The following is a 14,497-nucleotide window of genomic DNA, read 5'->3' as shown; positions in this document are numbered from 1 at the left end:
GTATTGTAGACATTCATTAAATCTTTATAGTTTCTTTAAGGGAGGGTCATGAGAGTGGGAGCTCAGAGAAAACGAATAATTGGAACCACAAAAGTTTTTTTCCCAGATAAATGCGAAGGAAGGCAGAGGAGAATTTAGGGTATGACAGATTTGTTGAAACAGATCGTTGGACTTTAGGCTGGGAAGGAGGGAAGGGGAGCAAGAAGACATCTAATGGGTTGGGATAGAGACTCTCCCAAGACAGAGGGAGAGTGGTTAACACGCATGCTGGGAGGTTGAGGGCTGTATTGATGGAGTGTGGTCACTGACGTGATGACTTCAGATGGGCCATGTTATGAGTATGGTCCTGGGATTAAGGGAATGAATGGCTCGGGTAGTTGAAGGACCATGAACAGTAGGGAATAAATAGCTGCTGTTGGTGCAGCAGGGCAGCTGCTGTCCTCAGGGGGAAGTCTTTAACAGCCAGGATATTGGGGTAATGCTTTGAGAAGAGGTTGAGGATAGAGGAGAGTTTTCTAATGATGGACCACCACTTCCATGGTAGTCTAGTTTACAAGATTGAGGTGGCATGAAGGCTAGGTCAGGGATAGTCAGAGCAAAACATCATAGGGCTAATGTTGGTTTAAGGGATGGATTAAGAAATGGAATGGAGACTATCTGACCTTGGGCACTGAGAGGTTTGATGGATTTAGGTTCAGTAGAGTATTAGAGAAAAGTGACCCTGAGACTAACAGACAGAGGCTAAGACATTTGACCAACAGTGTAGTGGTTAGCCCAGGGGCTTAGGTAGACATGTTGTGAACTCACTCTGTCTGGAACTTGCTTACTAGACAGAGATAGAACTCGTTTATTATGTCAGTATTTTTACTGTAGGTTTTTTTCAGAATATTTTAAGTATCATTTTTTATTGAAAATGACATTTTCCTTATGCAAACTATTTAAAAATATCAAACATTAATGATATATGCAAATGCTAAAGAACTATGATTTAATTACTTTATGTAGTGCTATATCTCAAATACTAAATCAAGTCTAAAATCCAAGGATCAGGATTTTCAGATTAACATTTTCCAGTTTTTGTTTCTAAAGTCTTTTTTACTTGGTATTAACAAAATAGATATTTTAAATGTAAATATTTAATCTCTTCCTTTTGCTCTTAGTCACTTTGAAAGTTTAAACTGTGTGGTGAACCAGAGCAAAATTTCATAATCTTTAAACCACAAAGTTGCCTAATAGGCAGCAAAATAGGAATGACAACAGTGGGAGATTTACAAATTCCCAGAACCACCTGGAAATAATTTTACTCTAAGCTCATAAGTAGGAACTCTGTAACATGAGGAATAATTAATAATAATTACTTTCTTGCCTCTAACTCTTTGGTCATACTTGCTCCATTGAAAGGAGCAAGGCAGGTTAAAATAATCTGTGTAATTTAAACTGTACAATATAGGTGAGTTTATTTTATGCAATTAGCAATTTTCTAATCTCTGTGGGTGAAATATTTTACTACTGCATTTATCTGATCTAAGACAGTTTAAGACCTTTTTTGAGTATGTGTTTTATTTCATTATGAAAAATTTAATACATGCCAAATGAATATAATACAGCAAAGCTAAGGGAAAACAAGATGAATAACCATTACACACGAAACTCAACTTTAGCTCTAGAATGTGCTCAGATCTTGGAAGGTCCCTCTTGCCCCCCCCCCCCCTTCCCATTCCTCTGCCTCCCATAGGTAGCCACCATCCTTCGTTTTGTGTTTATAACATCCTTATGGTTTTCTTTAAATTTTACTACATATGCCTGAATCCATATACAGTGCATGGATTAATTTCCCCTGCCTTTTTTTTTTTACATTACAAAAGGGAAATTACTCATTATGTGATTTACTTATTGTGTTAAGTATATTATTTGTGAGATTCATCCACAATTGATGTAGTTTATTTTAATTTTTTTGTATGTTTATACTATAATTTAACCATTTCCCATTGGTGGACATTACTTCCTGTTTTACTTTATGGCTATTATGTGAATGCTAGGGGCCTGGTGCATGAAATTCGTGCACAGGTAGGGTCCATCCTGCGATCAGAGCCAATCAGGGCCTTCCTTCATTCCGCATTACCCCCTGGTGGTCAGTGCACATCATAGCGAGTAATCCAACTCAGTCTCCCGGTCGAACTTCCCAGGGGACATTTTGCATATTAGCCTTTTATATATATATATATAGAGATTATTGTATGTCTCCTCATGCACATTTATATGCGTTTCTCTAGAAAAAATAACTAGGAATATAATTGAGGTTGTAAGGTGTGTGCATTTCCACTTTATTGAATAAATCTAAATTATTTTCCAAAGTGGTTGTACTATTATATTATAACCCCTCTAGCAGTACATGAGTTCTTCTTGCTTCATATCTTTGTCAGTACTTGATATTGTCTAACTTTTATATTTTTGACAATCTGATGGTTGTCAAATGTTTTCTTATTGTGGCTTTTACTTTGAATTTCCCAGATTAATGAAATTAAGCATCTTTTATTAGGTTCATTGTGTATTCATGTTCTTCCTCTGAAATGCCTGTTTATATCTTTTGTTCACTTTTCTTGGTGTCTTTTTTCTTGTGATTTTTGTTTGTTTAATATAGATAATAATCTTTTGTAAATTCGAGTGTATAGCCTGCCTTCTCTTCTTTTAAGTGATCTTTTGATGAATATAATTATTTATCTTCTGTAAGTTATGACAAAGTGTTTTTTTTCCCCTTTCTAGTCCTTTTATTTCTTTTTCATTTTAATTCTTCTATTTATGTTGCCGGCTAGGTATTTCTTTACGTGGCTGGCTAGTCCTTATCAGAAAGCTCATTGTCACATATTTGGAAGACAAGCTCTATGTAAAATAGCTTAGGTGTGTTTTTATAATACCAGCTGTTTTCCCTGGCAAGAAGGAAATCCAGACAATTCTGAACCTGTTTTGATCATGAGATTAAATAAAATGCTTTTATTAGATGCCTGTGAATAATGAACGCAACTCTATCTAGTAAGAGAGCCTCTGCCAGGAAAGGAAGAAAGCAATATTCTTTCCTACGAAGTCCATAAACCTTGATTTTTCTTCAGGTCTCCCGTTTCTGTGTTTCTCTGATAGTCTTTAGTCAGACAATCCACCTGATCTAGTGTGGTTTGGGAGCCTGTTGATTTTTTTTTTTCCTCACCCAAGGATATGTTTTATTGATTTGGGTCGGGGGGAGGGGGACATCGATTAGTTGCCTTATATGTGCCACCCCCCCACCGGGGATCGAACCCGCAACCTCGGTATGTGCCCTGACTGAGAATTGAACACGCATCCTTTGGTGTACGGGAAGGTGCTCCAACCCACCCAGCCACCCAGCCTGTGCAGGGACTGTTGATTTTTAAATGATCCTTGGAATCACCATTATCAGGACTGTAAATGTGATCTACCTAGAATCAAATTGGAATAGAATATGTAAAAGACAATAACAATTTAATTGTGTGAATTGTAGTCTCAGGCATAAAATATTATTAATCTTTATCTAAAATTTGTTACTGCTCTGCACTCAAGATTGCAAAGGCCTTCACTAAGGTGATAAGATTCTATTATAGATAGAATTTCTCATAATCAAACACATAGAGGAGAATAGTAATGTTTTCTGGCTTCTGTGGAACTAAGCATAACACCTTACTGACCCAAATACAGATGCTTCTAGACTTATGATGGGGTGACACCCCAATAAACCCATTCTGAACTGAAAATGCATTTAAATAAACCTAACCGGTCAAATGCCATAGCTTAGCCTAGCCTTCCTTAAATGTGCTCAGAACACTTAACATACGGCGTACAGTTGGGTCGAATCATCTAACACAAAGCCTAGTTTATAATAAAATATTGAATATCTCGTAATTATTACATGTATCACTTTTGCACTATTATAGACTCAAAAAATCAATCATAATTGGAACCATTTTAAGTTGGGGACCATTGGTGTACTAATGCCCTCTGAAACAATTCACATAGCTCTCTGGAAAAAACTCATCTCTGAATGAAAATCTTGTTTATATTCAGTGACATTCCTGAAAAGTGGATGTGGAATGAAGGGTCCTTTTCTCAGTAATAGTTTATATAGGTAGATCCACATATACAGAGAAGGTAATTTTTATAATTTGCTACATAATTATTTCTGTTTGTGTGTTTTGTTTTGTTTTTGAAAGAATTATTTGTATTAGAAAATAATTTCCATTTTGTAATCTTGCTTTTTGAGGTTTCCTGTTAATTATCTTTCAAAGTTGCTGTTGCAGGGACCTCCCGTGGAGTATGCTCTTTAATTGGCAGAGGGGTCAAAAAGACTAAGTAGGAGCATTTCCGTGCTTTGTTTAGGGCATAGAGCCTAACCAGTTATTATAACTTCTGGGAAACAGAAGAGGAAATAATTAGAGATTTTTATAGAGCAGTGTGGAAAGTTGACTTTTTACTTTAGAAAGTTGGTTGTATGGAGCTTCTCAGGTAATAAAGCACGTATTATTGGTAAAACTATACAGGGGACTGAATTGTTATGTTTAAGTTTTATTAAGAAAGCACACACAAATTCAGTGCTATTCAGAGTAAATGTTTATGGGATCCATAATGATAACGTTGCTGTTAGGCCTTTGCTGTGATCAGCTTATTCTACTTGTCACTTCCAAGTCTTTGTTTCCTTTTTCTCTAGCTTTATTGAAATGCACTGGACATAAACCAAGACTTTTTTCTTAAAACACCTTCCCAGAAGTAATTTTTCATTATCGCCTTCTCATCTGTGTTTGGTATGAACTCTGGTTAGGAGTTATTCCCATTTCTATAGAACATGAAAAAAAAAAAAAAAGCATGCATTTTTTTTAGATATTTGGGTCCCTAATATGTGTTAAACTTTGACTGCCTATTAGGAAGATAGTAATGAACTAGACCCACCTGGCCCTTATCCTTGTATATGTCATCATCCAAACACAAAACCCCATGCATTGATTTTAAAGTTTTAAATTTTCAAATAAATTTATATTTTAATTGAATGGGAAAAAATGAAATTAGCTGAATACTGTGTTACATAATCTTCCAGGCACTGGGATGCAAGGATGAAATAGAGAAGGTCTACCAACTAGTAGTACTCAGTTTCATAATTGATTTTGATAGTCAATGTTTAGTAATGTGAAAATGTTTATCCTATACCTACTATTTGCTAGGAACCTATGGTAGTAGACAGTAGGGATAAAAAATTGCATGCTAGGAATGTGATTTTTTTTGTTTTTTGTTTCTTTTTCAGATTTTGAGAAAACAATTGAATTAGAGCAGTGATGGCGAACCTATGACCCGCGTGTCAGAGGTGATACGGGAACTCATTTTTTTTGGTTGATTTTTCTTTGTTAAATGGCATTTAAATATATAAAATAAATATCAAAAATATAAATCTTTGTTTTACTATGGTTGCAAATATCAAAAAATTTCTATGCGTGGCACGACACCAGAGTTAAGTTAGGGTTTTTCAAAATGCTGACACGCCGAGCTCAAAAGGTTCGCCATCACTGAATTAGAGACTACATTCATTGTATTTGCTGTTCTAAGTTCTTGCCTACTTTTTATGTAATTCCTGCTATTTATGGGATGCTTAACTATGCTCCAAGCACTCCGCTGAGCGTTTTATATGCATTAAGTCATTTGCTGCATATGCCATGCAGACCTTCCCACTAGTTATTGAGCACTCAATGTACCTGTCACTGTGTAAGCATTTCATCTCCTTAGGAATGAGGAGCCTAAGCCTTAGAGAACTGGCAGAGCTGGGGAACAGGCTTGGAGTGGGTTGCCAGTCGTGGGTCTGTACCCTACTGCAAAACATCTTTTAGCAATTGAGCTTTATGGTAATATTTTCATCTGCAATAATAAGTGATCTGATTATTTAAAATTCACCAATTTTTTTTTTAAAGCAAGTTTTAAATAATACCCACATATGGAGCTTATTAATCATTTTATGTAACCTTTGTCATCTCTATTATGATCAGCTTTTTAAAAAATATTTCCAGCCCTAGCCGATTTGGCTCAGTGGATAGAGGATCAGCCTGTGGAGACTGAAGGGTCCCGGGTTTGATTCCGGTCAAGGGCACATGCCTGGGTTGCGGGCTTGATCACCAGTGATTCTCATCTTTGATATTTCTATCTCTCCCTCTCCCTTCCTCTCTGAAATCAATAAAAATATATTTTTAAAAAAGTAAAAAATAAAAAAAATTTCCACACATTTCAACTGATATGGCTGTTGCCATAAGTGTAGGATCAAGTTTATAATGAAATTAGAAAAAAAAATTAATTCTATAAAATTAGGTTGAAAATTAGTGTATTTTCTTATAATCTCAAGCGTCCTGTGTAAAGGTAGTCATCTTAGGCTGATGGCATTAAAAATTGATAGCTTTGAGAAATCTCTATAGTAAAATTTTGAATGTTCCCATTTTGATTTCTTTCGGGTCCAGGCTTCCATTGACATTACAGTTCTCATTTAAAATTAAAAAAAATACCCTGGCGGGGTGCTCTGTTGATTGGAGCATCATCTCAAACACTAAAAGGTTGTGGGGTCCCATTTCCATCCACAGCACATACCTAGGTTGCAGGTTTGATCCCCAGTCAGCACATGTGGGAGGCAACCAATCACTGTGTGTGTCTTTCTCTCCCTACCTCTCTCTATCTAGAATCAATAATATCAATGAATAAATGGAGAAAAGGGGGGAGGGGAAACTAGAGTCTAAAGTAGCTATAAGAACACATTCACCTGCTAAGGTATTGCTTCACCTCCATTTGAACATATCTCTGCCTCCTTAATCTCTTTGATTACAGTAAAAATGTTGCTGTAGTTTCTGAAGTGTAAAGAACAGGGCTTTTTGCAATTAGGACTGACCTCAGTGTATATCAGCTTGCTTTATTATTGACTTAATTGTCTTACCTCCACAAAAAGGGTATGATTTTAATTTGCCCAGTCTTCTTATATTTATACTAGAGGCCCAGCGCACAACAAATGTGCACTGGTGGGGGGGGGGGGGGTCCTTCAGCCTGGCCTGTACCCTCTCCCAGTCTGGGACTCCTCGGGGGATGTCCAACTGCCAGCTTAGGCCCACTCTCCCCCCCTCCTCCCAGGGAGCAGACCTAAGCTGGCAGTCAGACATCCAAGGGGTCCTTAGTGGTGCTGTGGAGGCAGGAGAGGCTTCCGCCACCACCGCTGCACTCGCCAGCTGTGAGCCTGGCTTCTGGCTGAGTGGCACTCCCCCTGTGGGAGTGCACTGACCACCAGGGGGCAGCTCCTGCATTGAGCGTCTGCCCCCTGGTAGTCAGTGCATGTCATAATGACCGGTCGTTCTGCCATTCGGTCGATTTGTATATTAGGGTTTTATTGTATAGGATTTTAAGTCATTTATAAGTGATCAAGCATTCCTATCATCCTCTCTGCTTTTACATGGCATTAAATTAGAATTAACTCCTGAATAATTCAACTGATGTTGTACAATTTAGAATATAGACCAGACAGCAAATTACTGAATCTAACATTCTAAGACTTTTCTAGTGTGCCTCTAACTTTCACTGGGCACAAATGGATATTCTCAGCCTCTATCATGAAAAGAGTGTGTTACTATTTAGTAATACAAATTAAAACACAGCTGGGAATGAAGTTGTTAGCCCAATCTCTCAGACATTATCCTCCCTCTGTTTATTTCCTCCTGTTTGTATTCCTAGGAGCAAACAGCTGCACATTCGACTTGATTCTTATCCCTTTACTTAAAATCTGAACCTCAAAATAAGCAGACTGAGCCTTTAGGCTTAGAAACAATAATATATCCATAATAATAAATTATTTTTTGAAATAGTTGCCCACAATTTCACCATCACCTAATTTCATATAGTTGCAGCCATAATCTACATTCCTTTTTTAGCAGTCTGCTTTTTTCACTGGATGGTTGCTATAACACTTTCTTACAAATCTGCATAGTGATTATAATTTTAACCTCTGCATACTAGGTGGGGCAAAAATAGGCTTACAGTTGTGGGTACAGGAAACAGGGAGTTTATTCTTGTATTGTTATTTGTTAGACATTGTATTATTTTACATACAAACAACTGTAAACCTACTTTTGCCCCACCCTGTAGTATTCCACTGTTAAGCATTTAATTTAAAACTCTGTACAGTTTACTTAGTGCCAAAATAGCATTACTTACAGTAATGAATAGCATTAATTTTAAACTGTTTTTTTCTGGACATTGTACTGATTAAATTTTCTTTTAAAGCCATTTATACTGTGCATATTAGAATAGGTAAAATTTTTCAGTTAAAAGGAAGTCAGGTAAAAGAAAACTTTTAATGTTACCAGTCAAAATTACTACCCTAAGCATTTGCAGTATTCCTTAATTGTAAACATAGGCAAGGAGTGTGTTAGTGGCCTTAGTGAGTTTATTTTTTATGTCTATCCAGGATTGCATGTTCATACCTAGCAATTTATGTATAATTGGCAATAGTAAGCTGTTTATTATAGCAAGATGATGTGGCTCCTTCAGGTGACAGTCTGTCTAGTGGAATTAAGGATATCGTATGGCAGAGCGTAGTCAGCTTCTGTGATTGTTAGTGATAGTCCAGTCCCGTCCTCCCCCCCCCATTTTACTTAACATACTGGTATGTATCTATCATCCATGGACTTATTTTATTTTCATTCTGTTAAATCTTTTTTTAGTATATGTTAAGTAAATAACTTTTTATAATGTAATGTTTTCTTTCTCCTAAATTTATTTATTGTAACTCATATATATCAAATTCTAGGATTAATTTTTTAAAGTGTGTGTTATTGGACACTGATAATCACCTCCTCCCCATTCCTGTATCATCATCATCATTATTTAATTTATAGCCTGATTTTATAGGCCTGGATCATAAATTACTCCTTTCTTTTAAACCAAAGGATTTTTAACTATGGCATTTATATAGCAGCTAAATGGGACATAACAATATATTACGAGAAAAACTTTTTTTTTAATGTAAGTGAAATACATGCTCCTATTGGAACACCTAGAAAATTACTAAAAAATTACCTATACTCCATCACCTATTTATATAAACTATTGGCATATAGTCTTTGTTCCCTTCCTGTATATTTGCATACATAAGAAATTGGGGTCATAGTATACTGGTACATATTCATAACTTGCTTCACTTAATGATTTGGAACATTTTTCTATTAAATAGTCTTTGACATCTTTCTAGTAATTATTAGAAAATCAGTACATGCTGCTGATAAATTCAAGCAATATAAAGGGCTATGAGAAGACTGATAGTCCTACTCTATCACTCCAGTCCCTTTCTTTCCCCAACCACTGGTGACAGTTTCTTATTCTATAGCTAGAGGCCCGGTGCACGGATTCGTGCACTGGTGGGGTCCATCGGCCTGGCCTGCGCCCTCTTGTAATCCGGGACCCCTCAGGGGATGTCGGAGAGCCGGTTTTGGCCCAATCCCTGCAGGCCAGGCCAAGAGACCCCACTGCTGCATGAAACCATGTGTTGGGTCTCTAGTATACATATAAGATCTTTGGTTAATCTCTTCCTGCCCTCCCCCCCTTCCCTCTGAGATTCATCAGTCTGTTCCATGTTTTCATGCCTGTGCATTGAGTGTCTGCCCCCTGGTAGTCAGTGTGCGTTATAGCTACTGGTCAAATAGTCAAATGGTTGCTTAGACTTTTATATATATATATACTAGAGGCCCAGTGCACAAAAATTTGTGCACTCGGGGGGGGGGGGGTCCCTCAGCCCGGCCTGTGCCCCTCTCGCAGTCTGGGACCCCTAGGGGGATGACCACCTGCTGGATTAGGCCCACTCCCAGGGGGACAGGGCCTAAGCTGGATGTCAGACATCCCTCTGGAAGCCCAGCAGCTCTTGGGGGAGTCCACTTGCCAGCGGGGAGAAGGCCTAAGCTGCAGTCGGACATCCTTAGTGCTGCTGAGGAGGCAGGAGAGGCTCCCACCACCACCGCTGTGCTGGCAGCCATCAGCCTGGCTTGTGGCTGAGCAGAGCTCCCCCTGTGGGAGCACACTGACCATCAGAGGGCAGCTCCTGCACTGAGCATCTGCCCCCTGGTGGTCCGTGTGTGTCATAGTGACCAGTCATTCCCAGTCTTTCTGCTGTTAGGGTCAATTTGCATATTAATCTTTTATTATATAGGATAGAGGCCTGGTGCATGGGTATGGGCCAGCTGGTTTGCCCTGAAGGGTGTCCGGGATCAGGGTAGGGGTCCCACTGGGGTGCCTGGACAACCTGGGTGAGGGGCTGATGGCTGTTTGCAGGTTGGTCACACCCCCTTCAGGGTGGGGGTCCCCACTGGGGTGCCTGGCCAGTCTGGGTGAGGGGCTGAGGGCTGTTTTCAGGCTGGCCAAGCCCCCCTGGCGACGGAAGCTCCCAGCATCTCTTTTTTTCTTTTCTTTTTTTTATTCTGGGATTTATTTATTACCTTCTATAATTGAAACTGTGTAGCCTTGAGAGGAACTCAGAGCTGGCCAGGGCGGGCGGGAGGGAAGCTTGGCTTCCTCCATCGCCAGGGGCAACCCAGCCTCCTACTCGCTCCAGCTCCGTGGCACGGCCAGCTGAAAGCAGGTATCTGGGGTTTATTTACCTTCTGTAATTGAAACTTTGTTGCTTTGAGTGGAGCTCAGAGCGGCCATGGCAGGCGGGAAGCTTGGCTTCCTCCATCATTGGCACAACCAAGCCTCCTGCTTGCTCCAGCTCCATGGCTGCCGGCCGCCAACCTTGTTTGGTTGATTTGCATATAGTCGCTCTGATTTGCTGGTGGGCATGGCTCAAGGCATAGCGAAGGTAGGTCGATTTGCATGTTTGTCTTTTATTAGTGTAGACTAGAGGCCTGTTGCACAAAAAGATTCATGCAGTAGGCCTTCCCTTCCCCTTCCTGCCAGCACCGGTTTTCCTCCTGCACCCGGGACCCAGGCCTTTGCTCTGGCCGGAGCCGCCTTCAAGTCTTCGCTGTTCCAGCTGGAGCCGCCTTCAGTCTTCACTCCGCCGCTTTGCCCCTACGTATGCAATTAACCGCCATCTTTGTTGGCGTTTAATTTGCATATCTCGCTGATTAGCCAGTGGGAGGTGTAGCGAAGGTACAGTCAGTTACCATGTTTGTCTATTATTAGATAGGATAGACTAGAGGCCCGTTGCACGAATTCATCCACCGGTGGGGGGTCCCTCGGGGTGGCCTGTGGAGATTGGGCCAAAACTTGCGATCCAATGCCACCTGCCTCTCCCGCTGCTGCTCCCACTCATCCTGGCCCCACTCCACCTGCCATGAGCTCTCGCCCGGTCAGTCCCAGTTGGGAGAGATTTGCGCCACTGCAGCAGCATTCTCTAGCCATGAGCCCTGCGTCTGGCGCCCATCCCAAGGGGGGTCAGGAGGTGGGACATAATTGGCCCTCTGGGCAGGATGGTGGGATGCCCTTGCCGGCCCAGGATCCGGATCCATCCCACTGACATTCATGCCGGTTGTCAGGAGCCACCTGGCCAGTTTTAATAGTTTCTTCCTTGCGGAGCGTCTAGGGAGGGGAAGTGGCTGCGGTGCCCGAGGCCAACATCCAGGTGGCTAATAGCGCTGTTGGGATCGTGCTGGCAGTGCCGGTTCGTTGGTGCCTGGACCATTCTCTGGAGCTTGGACCTGCAGGACTACTGAGGAAGGGAGTGGCTGCCACCGGGCTGGTAGGGGTCAGCTGAGTGGCACTCCTGCTGTGGGCGTGCAATGACCACCAGGGGCCATCTCCTGTGTTGAGTGTCTGCCCGCTGGTTGTCAGTGCGCATTATAGCAACCGGTCGACTGGTTGTTTGATTGTTTGGTCATTCAGTCAATTAGGCATCCTATCTAATAAAAGAGAAACATGGTAATTAGCGTACGACCGCTACCCTTCCCATTGGCTAATCAGGGTGATATGCAAATTAACTGCCAGCCAAGATGGCGGCCGGCAGCCAGGCAGCTTGAAACTAACATGAGGCTTGCTTGCTTCAGTGACGGAGGAAACCAACGTTCCCCGCCTGCTTTGCCGGCCTCTGAGCTTGCAGTTTAAGAAACATTGTAACAAATATAGAAGCTAAACAAAACCCCAGAAACCTGCTTTCAGCGAGCCCGGGATCTCAGAGCTGTAGTTATACATTGTTTCGATTATAGAACACAAACAAACCAGATACCTGATTTCAGCATCAGAGGCCTCAGAGCTAGAGCCAGAGCTAAAGCTGGCCCAGAATAAAAAAAAAAGAAAGAAAAAAAGGAGCAGTTGGGAGCTTCAGTCACCCGCCAGCCTGAAAACAGCCATCATTCCCTCACCCAGGCTGGCCAGGCCTCCCAGTGGGGACCCTCACCCTGATCCAGGAAACCCTTCAGGGCAAACCAGCCAGCCCCACCCATGCACCAAGCCTCTATCCTATATAGTAAAAGGGTAATATGCCTCCCAGCACCGGGATCAGCGGAGCCAAGAGGCCTCCCGGCACCTGGATCAGCGTGACAGGGGCAGCGCCCTAACCCCCTGATCGCCCTGTGGCTTGGTGTGTGACAGGGGGCGGGGCCACAACCTCCCTATCCACCCTGCTCTGTTTGTGACAGGGGAAGGCGCCCCAACCTCCTCATCAGCTCTGCTCTGTGCCTGATAGGGGGAGCTCCCCAATCCCCTGATCGGCCCTGCTCTGTGTGTGACAGGGTGCGGTGCCCCAACCCCTCCCCCCCCCCCCCCCCCCACGGGCCCTGCTCTGTGTGTGACGGGGTAGAGCCATACCCCCCCCATCGGCCCTGCCCTGAGTGTGAGAGTGGCAGCGCCCCAACCCCCTGATCGGCCCTGCTCTGTGGGTGATAGAGGGCGGCACCCCAACCCCCTGATCCGCCCTGCCCTGAGTGTGACAGGGGGTGGTGCCCCAATTCCCCTATCGGCCCTATTCTGTGAGTGACAGGGGGGAGCTCCCCAACTCCCTGATTGACCCTGCTCTGTGCGTGACAGGGTACGGAGCCCCAACCCCCCTGATGGGCCCTGCTCTGTGCGTGACAGGGGGCAGCGCCCCAACCCCCCTGATGGGCCCTGCTCTGTGCGTGACAGGGGGTGGTGCCGCAACCTCCCCATCGACTCTGCCTTGAGTGTGACGGGGGCGGTGCCCCATCCCCCCAATCGGCCCTACCCTGAGCGTGACTGAGGGTGGCATCGCAACCTCCTGATCTGCCCTGCTCTGTGCATGACAGGGGAAGGCACCCCAACTCCCCAGTCTGCCCTGCCCTGAGCCCGACCAGGGGCTGCACCTAGGGATTGGGCCTGCCCTCTGCCACCCGGGAGCAGGCCTAAGCCAGCAGGTTGTTATCTCCCGAGGAGTCCCAGATTGCGAGAGGGCACAGGCTGGGCGAGGGACCCCCCCCCCCCCCAGTGCACAAATTTTTGTGCACCGGGCCTCTAGACTATATATAGACTAGAGGCCCAGCTCCTGATTGAAATCGCTCGAGGAGGCACCCCGTGGGGGGCCGGGACCCTCGCCTCACCCACGTAGCACTGGCCGCCACGTGTCCGCTGGGGTGGGGCAGGCTCCCCTGTGTGTTGTGTCTCCACTCTGGCCCGCCCCCAGCCCCAGCCTCCCTGCAGCCTTTGGGGTGGGGGCAGCACGCAGTCCCCTCCCACCCATCTGCGCTCAGCTCTCCTGAGCGTTCATGATGCTTGGCTAATTAGCATATTCCCTGTTTATATAGATAGATGACTATGCAGTTTTGTATTATAAAGGTATATCATTATATATTCCACTAGCTTTCTGTTTTCAGTGGTTAGTTAATAAATAATATACCAAATAATTCTTTTGTTATTAAGATAATTTAGTTCTATGAAAAACATCCTTGAACATAAATTCCTTAAGGCATTTTTTTTCAGATAAGTTCACAGGTGTAGAATTGATGGGTCAACTTGTATGAATTTTAAATTTTTGACATTTTATAATGAGGTCTTTATAGATTGAACTTTAATTTTGGGTGGGCACAAAAATAATCTTAATATTGTGCTAAGAATCATATTTTTGTGACTCAGATTTTATGAATAAACACTAAAATAAAATCAATAATATTAGCATTAATGATAATAGCTTGCATTTATAAAAATAGCAGTAAGGTTTTGTTTTCATTTAAATCAAAGATTTATTATGGAAGCGTCATTCTTTCATTGAAATGTCTGGCTCTTGGTTGTTTTTTAAATTTTAATGAATTTATTGGGGTGACATTGGTTAATAAGATTATATAGATTTCAAGTGTTCAGTTCTAAAATATGTGACCTGTATATTGCATTGTATCTTTTAAAAACCTATTTAAGCTTTTAAAGATTCACGTTCCTTATTATCAGGGATATATTAATATTTTATGTTAGAAATGTTTAGTACATTCCCTAAGAAAGAGAGTGGAAAAACTTAAGTATTTTGATGGAATTTTTTCCTTTTAGTCTTTCA

At 42.4% G+C, this 14,497-nt stretch overlaps 1 protein-coding gene across 20 annotated transcripts in view; it reads left to right on the top strand.

The window, feature by feature from the left end:
* Positions 1-14,497, top strand: part of PLEKHA5 (pleckstrin homology domain containing A5) — a 214,046-nt gene that overhangs the window by 16,776 nt on the left and 182,773 nt on the right. The window contains exon 4 of one of the 20 annotated variants that reach the window (XM_036297428.1): positions 5,300-5,358. The exons of the other annotated variants lie outside the window; for them this stretch is intronic. Coding sequence (XP_036153321.1) covers positions 5,300-5,306 — 7 coding nt within the window. The 3' untranslated portion in view covers positions 5,307-5,358. Of the gene's footprint in view, positions 1-5,299; positions 5,359-14,497 lie in introns of those variants that run through there. 20 annotated transcript variants of the gene reach the window in all.

The sequence above is a fragment of the Myotis myotis genome, unplaced genomic scaffold (genome assembly GCF_014108235.1).
Source record: "Myotis myotis isolate mMyoMyo1 unplaced genomic scaffold, mMyoMyo1.p scaffold_m19_p_3, whole genome shotgun sequence".
NCBI lineage: Eukaryota > Metazoa > Chordata > Mammalia > Chiroptera > Vespertilionidae > Myotis > Myotis myotis.
This window is presented reverse-complemented; position numbering and strand designations above follow the sequence as displayed.